A 15006-nucleotide genomic window follows, 5' to 3' on the forward strand; every position below is an offset into this window, starting at 1 on the left:
CTGTTAAGGAAAATTAATACTAAAAAGAAATTTAGGGTAGCTAATGAAAGTTTTCTGAGTGTGTAATCCCATTTGTTTTATCGGCTTTTCAATTCTATCTTAAAATTAGTTTCACAAGGTATCATATTGTAATTCAGTATCAGTGCATAATATATTTAAGAACTGTCCAGTAATTCTATTAGGTAATCCTAAGATCCGAATCTCTTGTTATTGTTTTGATACCTGCATTTACAAAACTACCTTCCAATGTTAAAAAAAAAAAAAAAAAACGTTTTTTAAGGGCTAGGATATAGCTCAGTGGCAGAGCACTTGCCTAGTATGTGCAATGTCTGGGTTTGATACTCAGTACCAAAAAAGAAAAAAAACAAAAAAGAACACTGTTAAAGAGTCTAGAGAAGATTTATCATTTTTAGTTTGAAGATAGAGAAGCAAGTTAAAGGTAGGTTAAAAGGTCTGTCTGATCGTATGCTTGAGGCTCTAATCTCACAAGGTAAGTATGTCTTTTGTAACCAGGGAGAAAAAGTGGGCTCTACTAAGCAAGTAATTGCTCTTCATTTTACCTAGAGCCCATGAAGGTAGAAATGAATGGAAAACAACTATAAAATCCATGCAAATAAAAAGAAAAGGGAAGCATCTGCTAATCAACTGAGAAATAAGGAAGACTGATTAATTCTTTACGTGCTCAGCTGAATAAGCCATTTCAGCATAAGGATTATCTCCTGTTTTGTCTAAGTGGTTGCAGAATCTACTTTATCACTACACAGGCTAATAACACAAGCAGATCACAAATAGTATCAAACTCATTGTTTTATAGGAAGAATGTTTCAAATTGGCAGTAAAGTGTGACTGAAAATGAAAAACTCCACAGAGACACACACATAAACACCCCTCTCACCCAAGACAAATGCTAAGAGTACTTTACTTTATACTGTATAGTTCTAAACACTGCAGGGGCAGATAGACAATGAGTGGCTTTCGTCTCCTTATCATTTCCATGCTTGGTCATATGCCACCCACTGCCCTTCACCTCAGCCCCCAAGACTCCCAGGACACAGACCTCTCTCTAATGCAACCTCTCAGGATCCTGTGAACTTCTGTAAGTATAGATCATGCAAGTAATCAGTGGACCAACACAGTGAGCAAGAAAAAAGTTTCTTTTACACAGTCGGCTGACAGAGGTGCATGCCAAAGTAGTGTTCATGTATATATTAAGAGAAGCTATCTGGTTGCAGGGAAACGTTTAGAGGAATAGACATGGCTACTACAGACTAAGTTCTAAAGTTCATCACTGACTGCACTCTTGCCAAACAAGTACTTAAGGAAAGTAAAAATATGGCCCTACATTTATGAAAAGTTAAGACAGCTCTTCCCCAAATCAGTGGACTCAGGTTTTGCTGTCCTATTATGCTAAATTCAAAGACAAGAAAACTGGATTGAAATACTGCATATTTTTATAAAGGAAGATATAAGAAAACCGCACAATAGTAATTCTGTATTCTACTCAGCACTAAACACGTACATACATTCTCATATCTGTTTCAGGGTATAAAATAATTAGAATTAAGACATGCTAGAAACTGCATTACAGTTTCAAGAATTCTGCCTGCCAGGTTAAAAAATATGTATCAAAATGCAGTCTCACACAAGCTGATTATTTTACAGTATTACATTTATTAAATTTCATCATTTATGATCACTTCATTATAACCAAATTAACCCTGACATAAATCTTGACACTTAAAACATAACATACTGATTTTTCAACTATTTTACTTACATGTACTTCTTAATTTGCATGCAGTGCTCATAATTGGGAAATACTGTACATCAACCCTTTCATATTATGCTTACTAAGAACCAAATTCAGAGCATTAAAAAAAAATGCCAACATAAAGTCACTCTCCAAAAACTGCTCAAAGATAAACCAGCCACTGTTCTAATGATATATTAATGGTACAATCTTTTTGATAAGGCAATAATATTATTTCAGGAAGGAATCACAACAAATGAAACCTAAAGTTGAGGAAAGAGCCTGGAGCATATAAAAGTCATTGAGAACACCACACACATTTCAGTGTTTTCCACCTTCCAGTTGCAAGGAATGTACACAAAATTTTTCTTAGTAGACAGTTGTCAGGGGTACAGGGAAACTGCCTTTGATATCACATATTTTGAGAGAACACCAATGCCAGTGAGGAAGAAGAGCTGTGTTCATTATCTTTTAGGTCTGTCTATATCATCTATAGCTGCCAGAAGTTTTTGTCTTGCTTTCTTGTTGATATGGGATCCCAAGCAAACGTTCACCAGATTGGTCAGCTGCTTCGTTGAATATTCCTGTTCAAAGAAAGAAGATGCAAATTCAGAACATAAAGGGCATGTGTATGATCAATGATAGGAATGAACAGGCCAGTTCAGTGCCAGTGAGTACTTCTGAACACGAGAAGCCAGGGAGAAACAGCACAAATTATAGTTGAGACTCAGAGACAACTTGTTGACTAAGCTGTAAAAATAGGGAGTAAAGATCTATCTATTTATCTATCTATCTATCGATCGATTGATCGATCAATCGATCGATCTACCTATCATCTATCTATCTATCCATCTACCTATCTATATTTGAAACAGGAAGCAACAGAACCTGTTTTATGCTCTGGTAAATAGGACAAGCCTATGGTTTATATCAGTTTAAAGGTCACACCTGTTCATTTGTTTCTGTGATAAATTCTCAAAATATACTGCTAATACAAAATTTTTAAATTTACTTTATTACACTTTCATATTGTAAGTAAAATTAAGACTAAAGTATCCTTTTCCATTCAAATCTGTTTCCTGAATTTCAATCAATGAGTTACTAGGATAAGAATAAATTGGGATTTATCAGAAACACCTAATGGTTTGCTTGTAAAGGATGAACAGCAAAAGTTGTAAACAGCAATGTACAGTCATCTAAGAAGAAAAAAAAGTCTTTTTTTTTTAAGACAACCAATAATGAGAATATAATTTCAAAACAGGAGGAAGAGTTCATTCTAAAGACTCAGCAAAATACTCAGTTTGTGTATCTGACCCCAAAGCACCTATCAGCACTGGGTAAGATCTAATTTAACCAGTCAGCACTCAGTGAGAATCCACTGCTACTGAGTACTAGATCTGGCCTTGTATGGAGTTTTTCTAGAAATTTCCTGATTTCCAGGAGAAAAGACCATGCAGGAAGTTACCCTACTGCTACAGAGAAAATGCCACTGAATGAGAGGTATTTATCAGAATATCAAGCTAAGAAATTTTAATGTATTAGTGTAAAAAAAGAATAAATCCTAAAGTATCATTCTTGCATCTAATAATGGCTAATTCAGAACTGTGATACAAATAAAGAAATCTTTGCAGCTTACTAACTTAAATGCATCCCAGGATTCAGCAGTCCATCTGCATACAGATTTAGCATTTTGGTTAGCAGCTATCACTGCAGCTCAGTGGTGAGGTTTTTCTCAGTTCTGGCTTATGTCAAAAATCACTAGAAATCTGTATATTTTTTACTCTGCTTCCAATCTAGAGTGGACACATCTGCACAAAACCCAGCAAATGTGCTCAGTGCTAAAGTTCATTCCATCTTTTTATAATACTAAAACTTGAAAGGATGCATGTATAAGGTAAATACAAATATTATGTATTTCCTTATCTAAATGACATCACTTAGGTTCTACCTTTATAGCTTGAGGATGAACACAATAGTTAATAAAGCAACAAGATTTGGTGATAATTTTTTTTTGGGGGGGAGAGGGGGTTGCTGTTGTTTTACTTTGGGGACAGGATCTGGCTATGTAGTCTGGGCTGTGCTCGAATTCCAGATCACCTACCTTAGATCCTGCATGCTTAGACTGGTGATTTTAATACCTCCCATGTTTTCATTAACTCCATCTATCTCTCTATGTATGCGTGTATGTATGTATGTATGTATCTATCTATCTAATCTATCTATCCAAATGATATAAAAGTCCTACAGAAAAACGCCCATATCAAGCATGGTTAAGTGACACGTTAAGTTATACTGTTAGAAACTTCAACATCCTAAGTAACTTACAGTATTTTTCTCACAAACAAAAACAAATCAAATTTATAAAACTAAAATCTAATTTAGGACACACATTTAGTTACTTACATATTGTTACCTCCAGTTATCATTAATACATGCCAGTATGTTTAGGCTAGTCTATATGAAGTAAAAAGCTTTGCACTACAGTTCATGAACTGGTTCAACAGCAACAGTTGCAGGAAAACTAGTAATGTTCTTATGGTGGCTATATTTCCAAATATTATTCAAACAGTTCAAAAGTGCTCACAAGATTTTATTTAGAAAAACAGCACTGCATACACACGATGTAAATATGATTTTAAAAACTGAACTGAACTAAGTAGTTTATGTTTAAAAAAGCTGATGTTTTTACACTTCATTCTCATAATCTAGAATTATATAACATACCAGACAAGAACAGCACAAAGGGAAGGAATGAAAACTTAAATAACTATTTCCAGTTCTTACCCTATGCTCTTTGATCCAGCGTTCCATGTCATTCTCAGTTAGGTAATAAGCTTTGATGTAGGTTTCTACAAATTCTTTATCAGGAATGGGTCTAATATCAGTCAGTTTTTCAAGTTTCATTAGAAACTGTTGGAAATCCAACTGCATTAAGGCCCGTCCTTCATTACTGCACTTTTTGACGTTGGCATATCTAAGATACATAATAGTAAGACAGCATAGATGATGGCATGATTAGGAAAAGAAACTTCTAGGCACCTTAATTTTTCTCTAAACCATATTTGTGTAGATGGTCCAAAACAATGAAAGCATTCAGAAAAAAAGAGTACATGATCCTGTATCACAAGAAAATAGGTTGTTTTAACTATATGGCTGAAAGAAAAATTATTTTTCCTATCTGGCCTTCATTTTCTTCATTTGTAAAGCAGAGACTGAAGACTTCAAGGTTCTTTGTTCCTCTATGGGCTACAACTCTTTGCACCCAATTAATACATCTATGTATGAGAAGGTTGAACTGTTATTTCTGTTAATCTGGCTGCCAAGAGTTATTTATAAAATTAAGCTTTGAGAAACAACTGCCCAATAAAGAAGTGGGCTAAAGACTTACAGAAAAAACTTCTCTCAAGAGGAAAGAAGGATAGCCAATAGACACATGAAGAAATGCTCGACCTTCCTAGCCAAAAAAGAAATGCAAATCAAAACAACACTGAGATACCACCTCACCCCAGTTAGAATGGCTATAATCAAGAACTCCAATAACAACAGATGCTGGAGGGGATATGGACAGAAGGGAACCCTATTGCACTGCTGGTGGGAATGAAAACTTGTTCAACCACTTTGCAAAGTAGTATGGAGGCTCCTCAACAGACTCCACATAGAGCTCCCCTATGACTCAGCAACCCCAGTTTTGGGCATTTACCCAAATGATCACAAACAAGACCACACTAAAGCTACCAGCACAACTATGTTTATTGCAGCATTATTTAGCATACCTAAGATATGGAACCAACCCAGATGCCCCTCAGTAGATGAATGGATCAAGAAAATGTGGTATATATACACAATGGAATTCTATGCCTCCATCAGAAAGAATGACATTGCCCCATTTGTTGGGAAATGGAAAGACTTGGAAAAAATCATATTAAGTGAAGTAAGCCAGGCCCAAAGAAACGGTCCCATGGTTTCCCTTATTTGTAATAACTAGTATATGTCTTAGACAAGCAGAAATGGTCAGATAAGTTGATGTTAGGTGAAATAAACCTCAAATGGTTTTTCTTTCTTGCTATTGTTTCTAACATATTTATAAGATGAATTTTTTTGTTGCTTTGTATGTCCCTCTCCTATGGTATAACCCCTGTTTTCACTGTATTTGATGTTGGTATAATTTGTGGAGGGGAAAGGAAAAAACAAATTGCAACAGTTAAGATGTACAAGACGCTATGTTGAAAAATGAACTTTAGCTGGTAAGGTGGTAGAGCGCTTGCCTTGCATGCTTGAGACCCTGGGTTCGATTCCTCAGCAACACATAAGCAAAAAAGAAAAAAGCCGGAAGTGGTGCCGTGGCTCAAGTGGTACAGCACTTGCCTTGAGCTGAAGAGCTGAGGGACAGCGCCCAGGCCCAGAGTTCAGGCCTCACGACCGAACCAAAAAGAAAAACAAAAATGAACTTTATAATTTTGGCTGGGGGGAGGGGGGAAGAGTGTAGTTGTGGAGATAGGAGGAAACGGATGGTAGGGGAAAAACAAAGGAGGAGGCAACAATGCTGGATAAGAAATGTACTCATTACCTTGGCTCATGTAATTGTAACCTCTCTGTACAATATTTTCACAATTTAAAAAACTTATTAATATAAAAAAATAAAAAATAAAATTAAGCTTTGAATATTCTAAAGTAATCCATTTTATAAAACCATTTGGTACTATAACCACTTGATGCAAAGGAAATAAATAATTCTCCCACTAACACTATATATATATATATATTTAATGATAAAACAATTGTGATTTATTATGATCTTCCACACTGTTGAAGCATTATGTGTCTTAAAGTAAATTAGTAATCTGCATAAATATATTAACTTTAACAGCACAACATTTTATTACTCCTAAGTAACTATACAGTTTCTTCGATTAATCATACAGAACATGGAAAATTCAACCTAGGGAATCAGTTATTTCCCCTATTGGAAGTTGCAAGAGAAACACAACTTACATAATTTATTGACCAAACTTTCATTTATTTTCAATAAGGTGATTATACAGAAACCTAACATTTATTGCTTACTTCTCTACTTTAAACAAATTGATTGAAAATACTTTTCAAAGTTATTGAGACAGTCATTTTATGAAATCTAGCACTGGAATTCCCAATACAGAGAGACAAGATGTTGTCTGTTCATCCCCATAAAGTTGCCATTTTCTAATACTTTCCTTTTTATAGCAAAGAAGAACTAAGGAGAATTGGATGAATGAATGTGTGAAGATTCACTTAATGTACAACTCTACAGTACTGTACATGGTATTTGATATATCTGTTCACCTTTTGGGGGTGTTTTAGTTATATTACTGACTCTTCTCTGTGTTCTACATGTGGCAGAGTAAGCATGGTCTTTCAGTAAGTGGGAGAACTGCTAACAACTGATCTGTAAATTAACACATGAAAAATGACATTGCTTACAATAATTCAAATATGACAGAGATATGGGAATACTGAAACTGGGACTATGAGAACTGACTTTACCAGCAGAAAATCAGAAGTCCATATGTTTTCTTTGAGTTTTCAATCGGTATGAACTTGGACAAATTATTTAACCTATCTGACTGAGAATACAGAAAGAAAAACAGCGTCAAAGAGGTAAGTCACATACTGGTGATGCGACCTGGTAAAACATTTGGTTCAGTAAATGACACATGCTCAAATGTTAGGAATCATTGTAATATAAATTTTATTTTCCTTTAGATAATAATTATTAGTTTAGCTTTCAGATAACCTAATTATTTTTCAGTCATCTACTAGCTTGGTTTGGTATCACCAGCAAAAATACCAAATCACAAATATAGGCACAGTGGGGTTCAGAGTTTCTTTTCAAATCAGATTCCAAATTTATCTATTATTACCTCAACTAATTCTCACCATTCACCAGTGATAGCACAGACTGTCATGAATACATTAAAAACTTACCCTTCCACAATAGTTCTATTAGCCAGTCGTATACAATGTTCCCATAGTATATTAGACACAGGCAAGGGTATCCGAACTCTCTTTGAAACGTCATTTAACCTCCTGTTAAACTGCTCAAATTCCTAAGAAAACAAACATGTAACCAACTGTGAATGTCATTTTAATGCCATAGCACTTCCCCCCAAAACAGTAAAAGAATACATTCCATCTGAAAAAAAAGTATCCTATTAGTGGCTGAACAATGTCAACTATGGCCAAATGTTGCTTCATTGTAACATTACTATGGCTGTCACTATACACTAGAAGGGCCCAATGACTCAATTTGGCTTTAAAACAATGTTTGAGAATCCAGTCTTTAAATGCTATTTTAAGAAATTTTCAACTGAAAGTTAACTCTCTGTAATATGCTCTCTCCTTAGAGAGCATAATCTGATAAGTTATTTTCTGTCCTAACCTTATTTGAAAGTAATTATTAACTAAATGATTTACAAGCCATGACACATGTAAAATTTTAATACAAAGGAAAAAATGCAAAAAGTACTTCCAATTAATCACCGGAAAATGGAGTCTCTTTACTGGCTATTAATTTGTATGACATGATGGTACTAAAAATAAAACTATATACTGTTAATTTGGATACTTCAAATAATTACATGAAAGCAAGACACTGTTGTGTCCTTCCACAGATGATCTGTTTGGATTCCTTTTCATCATGTAGACATGGCCACTTATAAGAGCAAGTGCCACTGCCCTTCTTTTGTAATATATTTCAAGATATTTAAGAAAGCTTAAAATGATGTTCTAATTCTTTAGTGTCCTGAATAGAGAAGTAACATAATGTCTAAAATGTCAAGACAGATGAAGCTGATTTTCCCATCAGGTGTAAAGATAATTGTTCTCTTTATTACTTCTTAAGTCACGATATTCCTTGCTGATTTATTTTTAACAGTTCATTGCTTTTAATTATGAAAAGAAGCAAATTCACTAAGTGTACCACCGAAAATCAATGTAAAATAAAATAATGGCACTTTCTGTTTCACAGATCTAAAAGAGCAGTAGTATTTGATGTGGTATTTATTTGTGTGCTCATGACAGTAAACTGTTTTGAATTTAAGAATCATAGTTCAATAATTTTCATTAACAGTTTAAAGATAAAGTTATATGCTCATGGTACAAACTGACATTCTACTTACCGCTAAGTTCAATGTTAAAGGATGGCAGTCATTATATGAATAATAAAACCATTTCACTGTACTTAAAAGTCTCTCATGGCAACAAAGTTGAAAACGCAATCCAAAGATCCAAAGTTATACTTAATAATTGTAACTTTGTAATAATTAATTACCAGTAATAATTAACCTTAAAGAAAGCTTTAGTCTGCTAAAAATTGGATTTGGGTTACTAAACATGGGTTCTTCCTGATAATTATGCTTCTTGGAATTAGGAATAACTGAAGCAAGTAACTCACTCTAGTGTGCATGTATTAGTCTTTTCATTTATTTATTTTGCATTCCTGAGTTTTCAACTCAGGGACTTGCTTGGAGCTCTAAAGCAGAGGCATGCCTCCAGCCCTGATTTTCTCTGTTGAGCCCGGATAAACAGGCTTGCATCACCACATCCAGCTTCGGGGAAAACAGATTCACTTGGACAGGAACTACTCTTCTGATTTCACATACCTTAGAATAATAGGTAAACACCACTGTACCCAGCTATGGACTGAAAAAGGGTCTTGCAAACTTTTCTGCCTGAGCTGGCCTTGAACTAAAATCCTCTAGATCTCAGACTCTCAAAAAGCTAGGACCACAGAAACTAGGACCAACAGAAACTGTTCCTGCATCATGACATATGATATGGCCTAAATGTTTGTATCCCCCTAAATCCACATAAAGAAATCCAAGTTCCAGTGGTGATGGCACTGAAAGCGGGGCTTATGTAAGGAAAGGGTCCCGAAGTGCTTTTTAAAAAGCAAGTTGTGCCTTTTTACCGTATGAGGGTGCAATGAGAAGGTGGCGTCTATCAGAAAGCAGGCCATCACCTGATAGAATCTATCTGAGCACTGATCCTGAACTTTCTGGCCTCCAGGACTATGAGCAACAATGATTTGTTGTTGTGTGTATAAACAATCCAATCTGTTGCACTGTGAGAGCAGCTGAAACAATCTAAATCAGTATGTCATAAAAAACAATCTTTTTTTTTTAACACACCAAATGTTTAAAAAAAGAGCAATGAGGTGATGTCATCATTTGCAAATTATATTAGTATTTTATATTCCATTTAGAATTCACAAGTGGAATCTCCTGGATGCTCTGGAAATGTTTGTCCTTCCATTTCCATTACTGGTCAAAGATCATTTAATGGAGACCTCTTGGGTCTAGACATTAAATTTGGACACAGTTTACCAATTCTTCAAAAACGGGAGTGGAGGGAGGGAGCAGGGAGAAGCAGGACTTCTAAAAATGAATAGACAAATGGCACTGCTATTTTTGTTTCAACCTATTCCTCCTGAGTCCTCAAGGCTTCTCAGGCTACTATTTATTGCCTTGAGGTAAGCAATTAAACAAAAACATGCAAAAGAGATAAAAATCAGGGGGTTTAAAAAGGCTCAATTTCTAGCTGGTACCAGTGGCTCACACTAGTAATCCTACCAACTCAAAGGCTGAGACTTGGAAGATTGCAGTTGGAAGCCAGCCTGGAACAAGACAACGATAAAACACCATTTCCAATTAATTAGTAAAAGCCAGGCAGAGTGAGTATAGCTCAAATGGTAGAGGATCAGCCAAGGAAGCAAGCTAATCAAGTGCAATTTCCTATATTCAAATCCTGATGCCATTAAAAAAAAGAGAGAGAGGAGATACTGGTCAATTTCTTTACTTGGACAAAATTTTTTTAAAAAAAGAACTACTTCTGAACACTGCATCTATCTTCTCAGATACCCTTTCCTCTATTTAGGTATCCGTATGGCTCGTATCTCCACTGGACCAGAGCAAATAAATGGTGTTTCTTTCTCAACTATATCCTGTCATTTGCTTTCTTCCTTTAGCTCTTGATATTTTTCTTTTTCACAGCGTTTGATATTACAACTCAATAATCTGTTTATTCCTGTCTCTGCACTGGCAAGTAAGTTCCTTGAGGGCTTGTAAGTTCCTTAATTCATAATTACATTGCCAGTATCTCTATTAGTGCCTGACACTTGTCAGATGATCCATAAATAGCTATTTACATATAAATGAAAATGAACTAAAATTCTAAGAAACTTATTAATGTAGGTCACTGAAAGCAAAGAGTTTATATCTATGACACACTGCAAAATAATACGATTTCTAGGAAATACAAGTTGGAATAATCAGGGGAATGGTTATATACACACTCTCAACTATAGAAATAACTTCCAGTTAAATAGGAATATCTTCTTGAATTTAGATCAAAGTCATTGGGTTAAGTAATATAAAAGTCACCCATGACAAGAAATAATAGAAGTCTAACTCAACATGGAAAACAACAACAACAAAATCTATGAAGGAGGTATTCTTAGATCCAAATAAGTCAAAATGCAGACAATAACCCTATTATAACTCAGGGACTTTAATTTGTAAGGGGAAAACTGTGGTAGTAACTATAATGTCACTATTTTAGAGGCACCAAAGAAGCGTTTCTCTTAATAGAATGCTGTGACCCAGGATACTTGCCTTTAACAATGCATCTACATACATGTTGTGCTGTGACATAATTTCCTTTACATCCCACTTCACATTGGCCATTAGGAGTAGCATCTGTTCATAATCAATGGCTTTCCCAGCTACAATCCAGTAAATTGGTTTGCGCAGTTCACTGGCAGTTGAGACTGTCTGAAATGTGTTACACAGAGATGAAAAGAGTTATCTTTACAAGCATCAAGTTTATAAAGAATATTCTGCCCCTCATTCTAATATATATTGTACCAGAAAATAAAACACTATAAATCTGGAGACAAATTATAAAATATTCTGATACAAGGACTTTACTCAAAGTATAATTTTCTCCTCTCCATTTCAATTCCCAATATCCTGGTACATGATTCCAGGATCTCTCACCTTCAAACTGGTCTTGTTTTTCTCCATCTAGACATGTCAACTAGTCTATCCTTTACCTGCCTCCCTAATACAATGCATACCTGTTTTTTTTTAAGTATTAATATTTTTATTATGGCATCAAAGCAGTATTTTATACATTAACTCAGTTTACTGTAAAAACATTTCATGTACAACTGCAGAGAAACCATTACACAAATTGCAAACAAAAAAAATGGGTTTAATTTAAAAAGGACATTGATACATAAATTGGAAAATATTTTCTTTGTAGCAAAATGGTAACATTTCCCCATTTAAACCAATAGTAAATGAATTATGCATTTATAAATATGGTTTGAACTCTGGGATCTACAAAAAACATTAACTCCAATTACTGAAAAAGCCATGCTGGTCAGGAGCCAGTGGTTCATGCCTGTAATCCTATGTCCTCAGGAGGCTGAGATCCAAGGACTATGGTTTAAAGCCATCCTATTAAGTCCAAGGAAATCCACCTCCAATTGACCAGAAAAAAAGGTGGAATGGAGGTATGGTTCAGGTGGTAGAGCATCAGCCTGGAGTGAAAAAGCTGAGTCTTGCTTGAGGCCTTGAGTTCAATCATTGGTACTAATAAAAAAAAAAAAATCAAGGAGGTGGGATGGGGTGAGTGACAGAGGGAAGAATACTTTCTTAAAATTCCTATTAATCTTCCCTCTTTTTGTGCCTGGTCATTTTACTTTATGCTATTCCATAATCTACATGTTTATTTTAGCTGTTCCTTCACAAGGAGCAGGTACTGTAACCTTTTAATTTGCTTGACACATTATCCATTCTTATCCAGACTGGATGTTTTAGATACTATTATAACATGACCAGTATTTGGGACAAAACCAGAATCTAATAAATTATAACCCACAAGGCACATGTGGCCTACCATCAAACACCTTCCCTAACTCCCTGTAGCTTGATAAGAAGCCACAAAACACAGGAATAAAGTGAAACTAACACAGGGATCAGAAGATAAAAGCAAGGAGAGAGTAAGGAAAGGCCCAAAACTGTCCAAAAAGAAATGTACTTATTACCTGACTTATGTAATTATAATCTCTCTATACATCACTTTTATAATAATAAAAAATGCCAAGAGAATTCTGAAAACAGGGTAGAAACCTGCCTCAGGAATCAGGATAAAGTGGCTGTCAAAATCCCTTACCGCAAGGGGACCAAGTAGTGAAACCAGATACGGAAACAAGAGCCTGTAAAGAGTTTAGTTGTTCAAACTAGTTGAGAATGACAGATTGTCATTTAAATTTTCCTGCACAGCTTATTCTAAGACCCCCCCAGTAGAGAATTTCCAGAAACTAAGGTTAGAAGACACTAACACCCTTTAAGCTTCTATGCTATACAATGCATAACTGTTTTAAACTCTCTCCAGTAGCTTCCTAGTGCATTCAGAATAAAGTCCAACTCTAGGCGGAGTACTTTACATGATACAGCTTCTGCCTGTCACTCTTATCACTAGCTCTTCCATGTTCTGTCAAGGTAAGCTGTCTTCAGATACTCACATGCATCTCACTCTCTGATCTTGATATATGCCACCCTCTTAGTTGGGAATTTATTTGTCCCCAATAACCTCTCTACCTGGGTGGTACCGTGTAAATATTATTTCCTTTGGACAACTTCAGCTCCCCCTTCTTTTAGTCGAGGAGGCATTTTCTGTCATTCTTCTTTCCCCTTATCATAGCACATATCACAATTTATTGTAATTACAGTTCTAATTAGATTATAATTCTATACAGTAACAATGAACAACCCAGAAGTAAAAAAGCAATTCTAAAAGAAGCAAATTAATGTTGTTTGAATTAGTCCTTTTTCACTAGATTAAAAATTACATGAGGTACTCAGTAAGTACTTTTGTTTTTTTTGGGGGGGAGGGGGTTCTTTCTGCCAGTCTTGGGGTCTGAACTCAGGGCCTGGGCACTCTCCCTGAGCTTCTTTTGCTCAAGGCCAGTACTCTACCACTTGAGCCACAGCACCATTTCCAGTTTTCTGTATATGTGGCACTGAGGAATTAAACCCAGGGCTTCATGAATGCTAGGCAAGCATTCTACCACTAAGCAACATTCCCAGCACCAATAAGTATTTATTTAACATAAGGAATCTATGAGTGAATAGATGAAGATTTCCTCTAGCTCTCTATTTAAAAAAATATATGAATCAAAACATACCAAAACATACCAAACAAAAAACATTGGTGAGAGTCCCACCTTGATTGGGTTGAAGTGATTAGTAGAAGAGGACTGACCTGAGAGTAGAACTGCTGCAGAAAGGGCTTTTTGACTGCAGGCATCACAGCATCCAAATGTGGCTGAAGGAACTCAAACTGTTCAGCCAAGAACACCCTAGAGGGAATAAATAATCAAATAAACAAACCAGGCAGGCCTTCTAGCCACTCGGTGATTCAATACAAGCAATCCAAGGCCTCCAAGAAAAACATAACAATTAAAAATTACTTCCTATTTAAGGAACCACCTTGTACTCAGACATGCTCACTGATAATCTACTACGCAACAATGAATGCTGACTTTATCACTGAATAGAAGTTGAAGAAAAGAAAACCAACCTTCAGGAAGATAATCTGATTAGCACAAAGTATAGAGTAATGCTGCTTTGCATGCAAAGACTGAAGAAAGAATAAGGTAGTCCTTTTTGAAGAATTTCTTTTAAAGAACCCATTCATTTATATAAAAAAGACCTTTGGATAATAGGTTGTACACATGACATTTTAACTGAACACAGCACATACGTGCTCTTCAGGCCCAGGATTGAGTGCTGATCAGCTGGCCATGGACTGAGCCTACAGAGGCACTGTTGTAAACCAATTTTTCTCTCCTTTTTTCTCATATATACAAGGCTACATTTTATAGAAGTTAATTGAATTAACATATTGAATCTTCCATCCAAAAGAAAATATAACTTTTTTTCCCTGGTGGTACAAAATGTAGTATTATTTAAGCTATGCTCCCAGCCCATTTGTTTTTGTTTCTGAGACAGGGTCTCATTAACCTTGCCTAGACTGGTCTTGAATTTGCCATCCCTTGCCTTCCTGGTGCATACCAGGATTACATGCATTCAGGACCATACCTGGTCTATATCTTAACATTAAAAAAAAACAAAACTTTTATCCAAAATAAGGTTTGTGTTGCTAAGGATCAAAATTTATAAGACTCTCCTTCCTTTCATTTATAAATTGAA

At 35.5% G+C, this 15006-nt stretch overlaps 1 protein-coding gene across 1 annotated transcript in view; it reads right to left on the reverse strand.

Annotated features, from left to right (window-relative positions):
* Nucleotides 1–1651: 1651 nt before the first annotated feature.
* The window catches only part of Ccdc132 (coiled-coil domain containing 132), a 101933-nt gene continuing 88578 nt past the window's right edge, over nt 1652–15006 (reverse strand). The window contains exons 24-28 of the mRNA XM_013026070.1: nt 14057–14153; nt 11398–11556; nt 7712–7833; nt 4535–4724; nt 1652–2334 (exon numbers count right to left, since the gene is read on the reverse strand). Of these exons, the coding sequence (XP_012881524.1) occupies nt 2215–2334; nt 4535–4724; nt 7712–7833; nt 11398–11556; nt 14057–14153 (688 nt within the window). The 3' untranslated portion in view covers nt 1652–2214. The remainder of the gene's footprint in view (nt 2335–4534; nt 4725–7711; nt 7834–11397; nt 11557–14056; nt 14154–15006) is intronic.

Source organism: Dipodomys ordii, unplaced genomic scaffold (genome assembly GCF_000151885.1).
Source record: "Dipodomys ordii isolate 6190 unplaced genomic scaffold, Dord_2.0 Scaffold90, whole genome shotgun sequence".
NCBI classification, from domain to species: Eukaryota; Metazoa; Chordata; class Mammalia; order Rodentia; family Heteromyidae; genus Dipodomys; species Dipodomys ordii.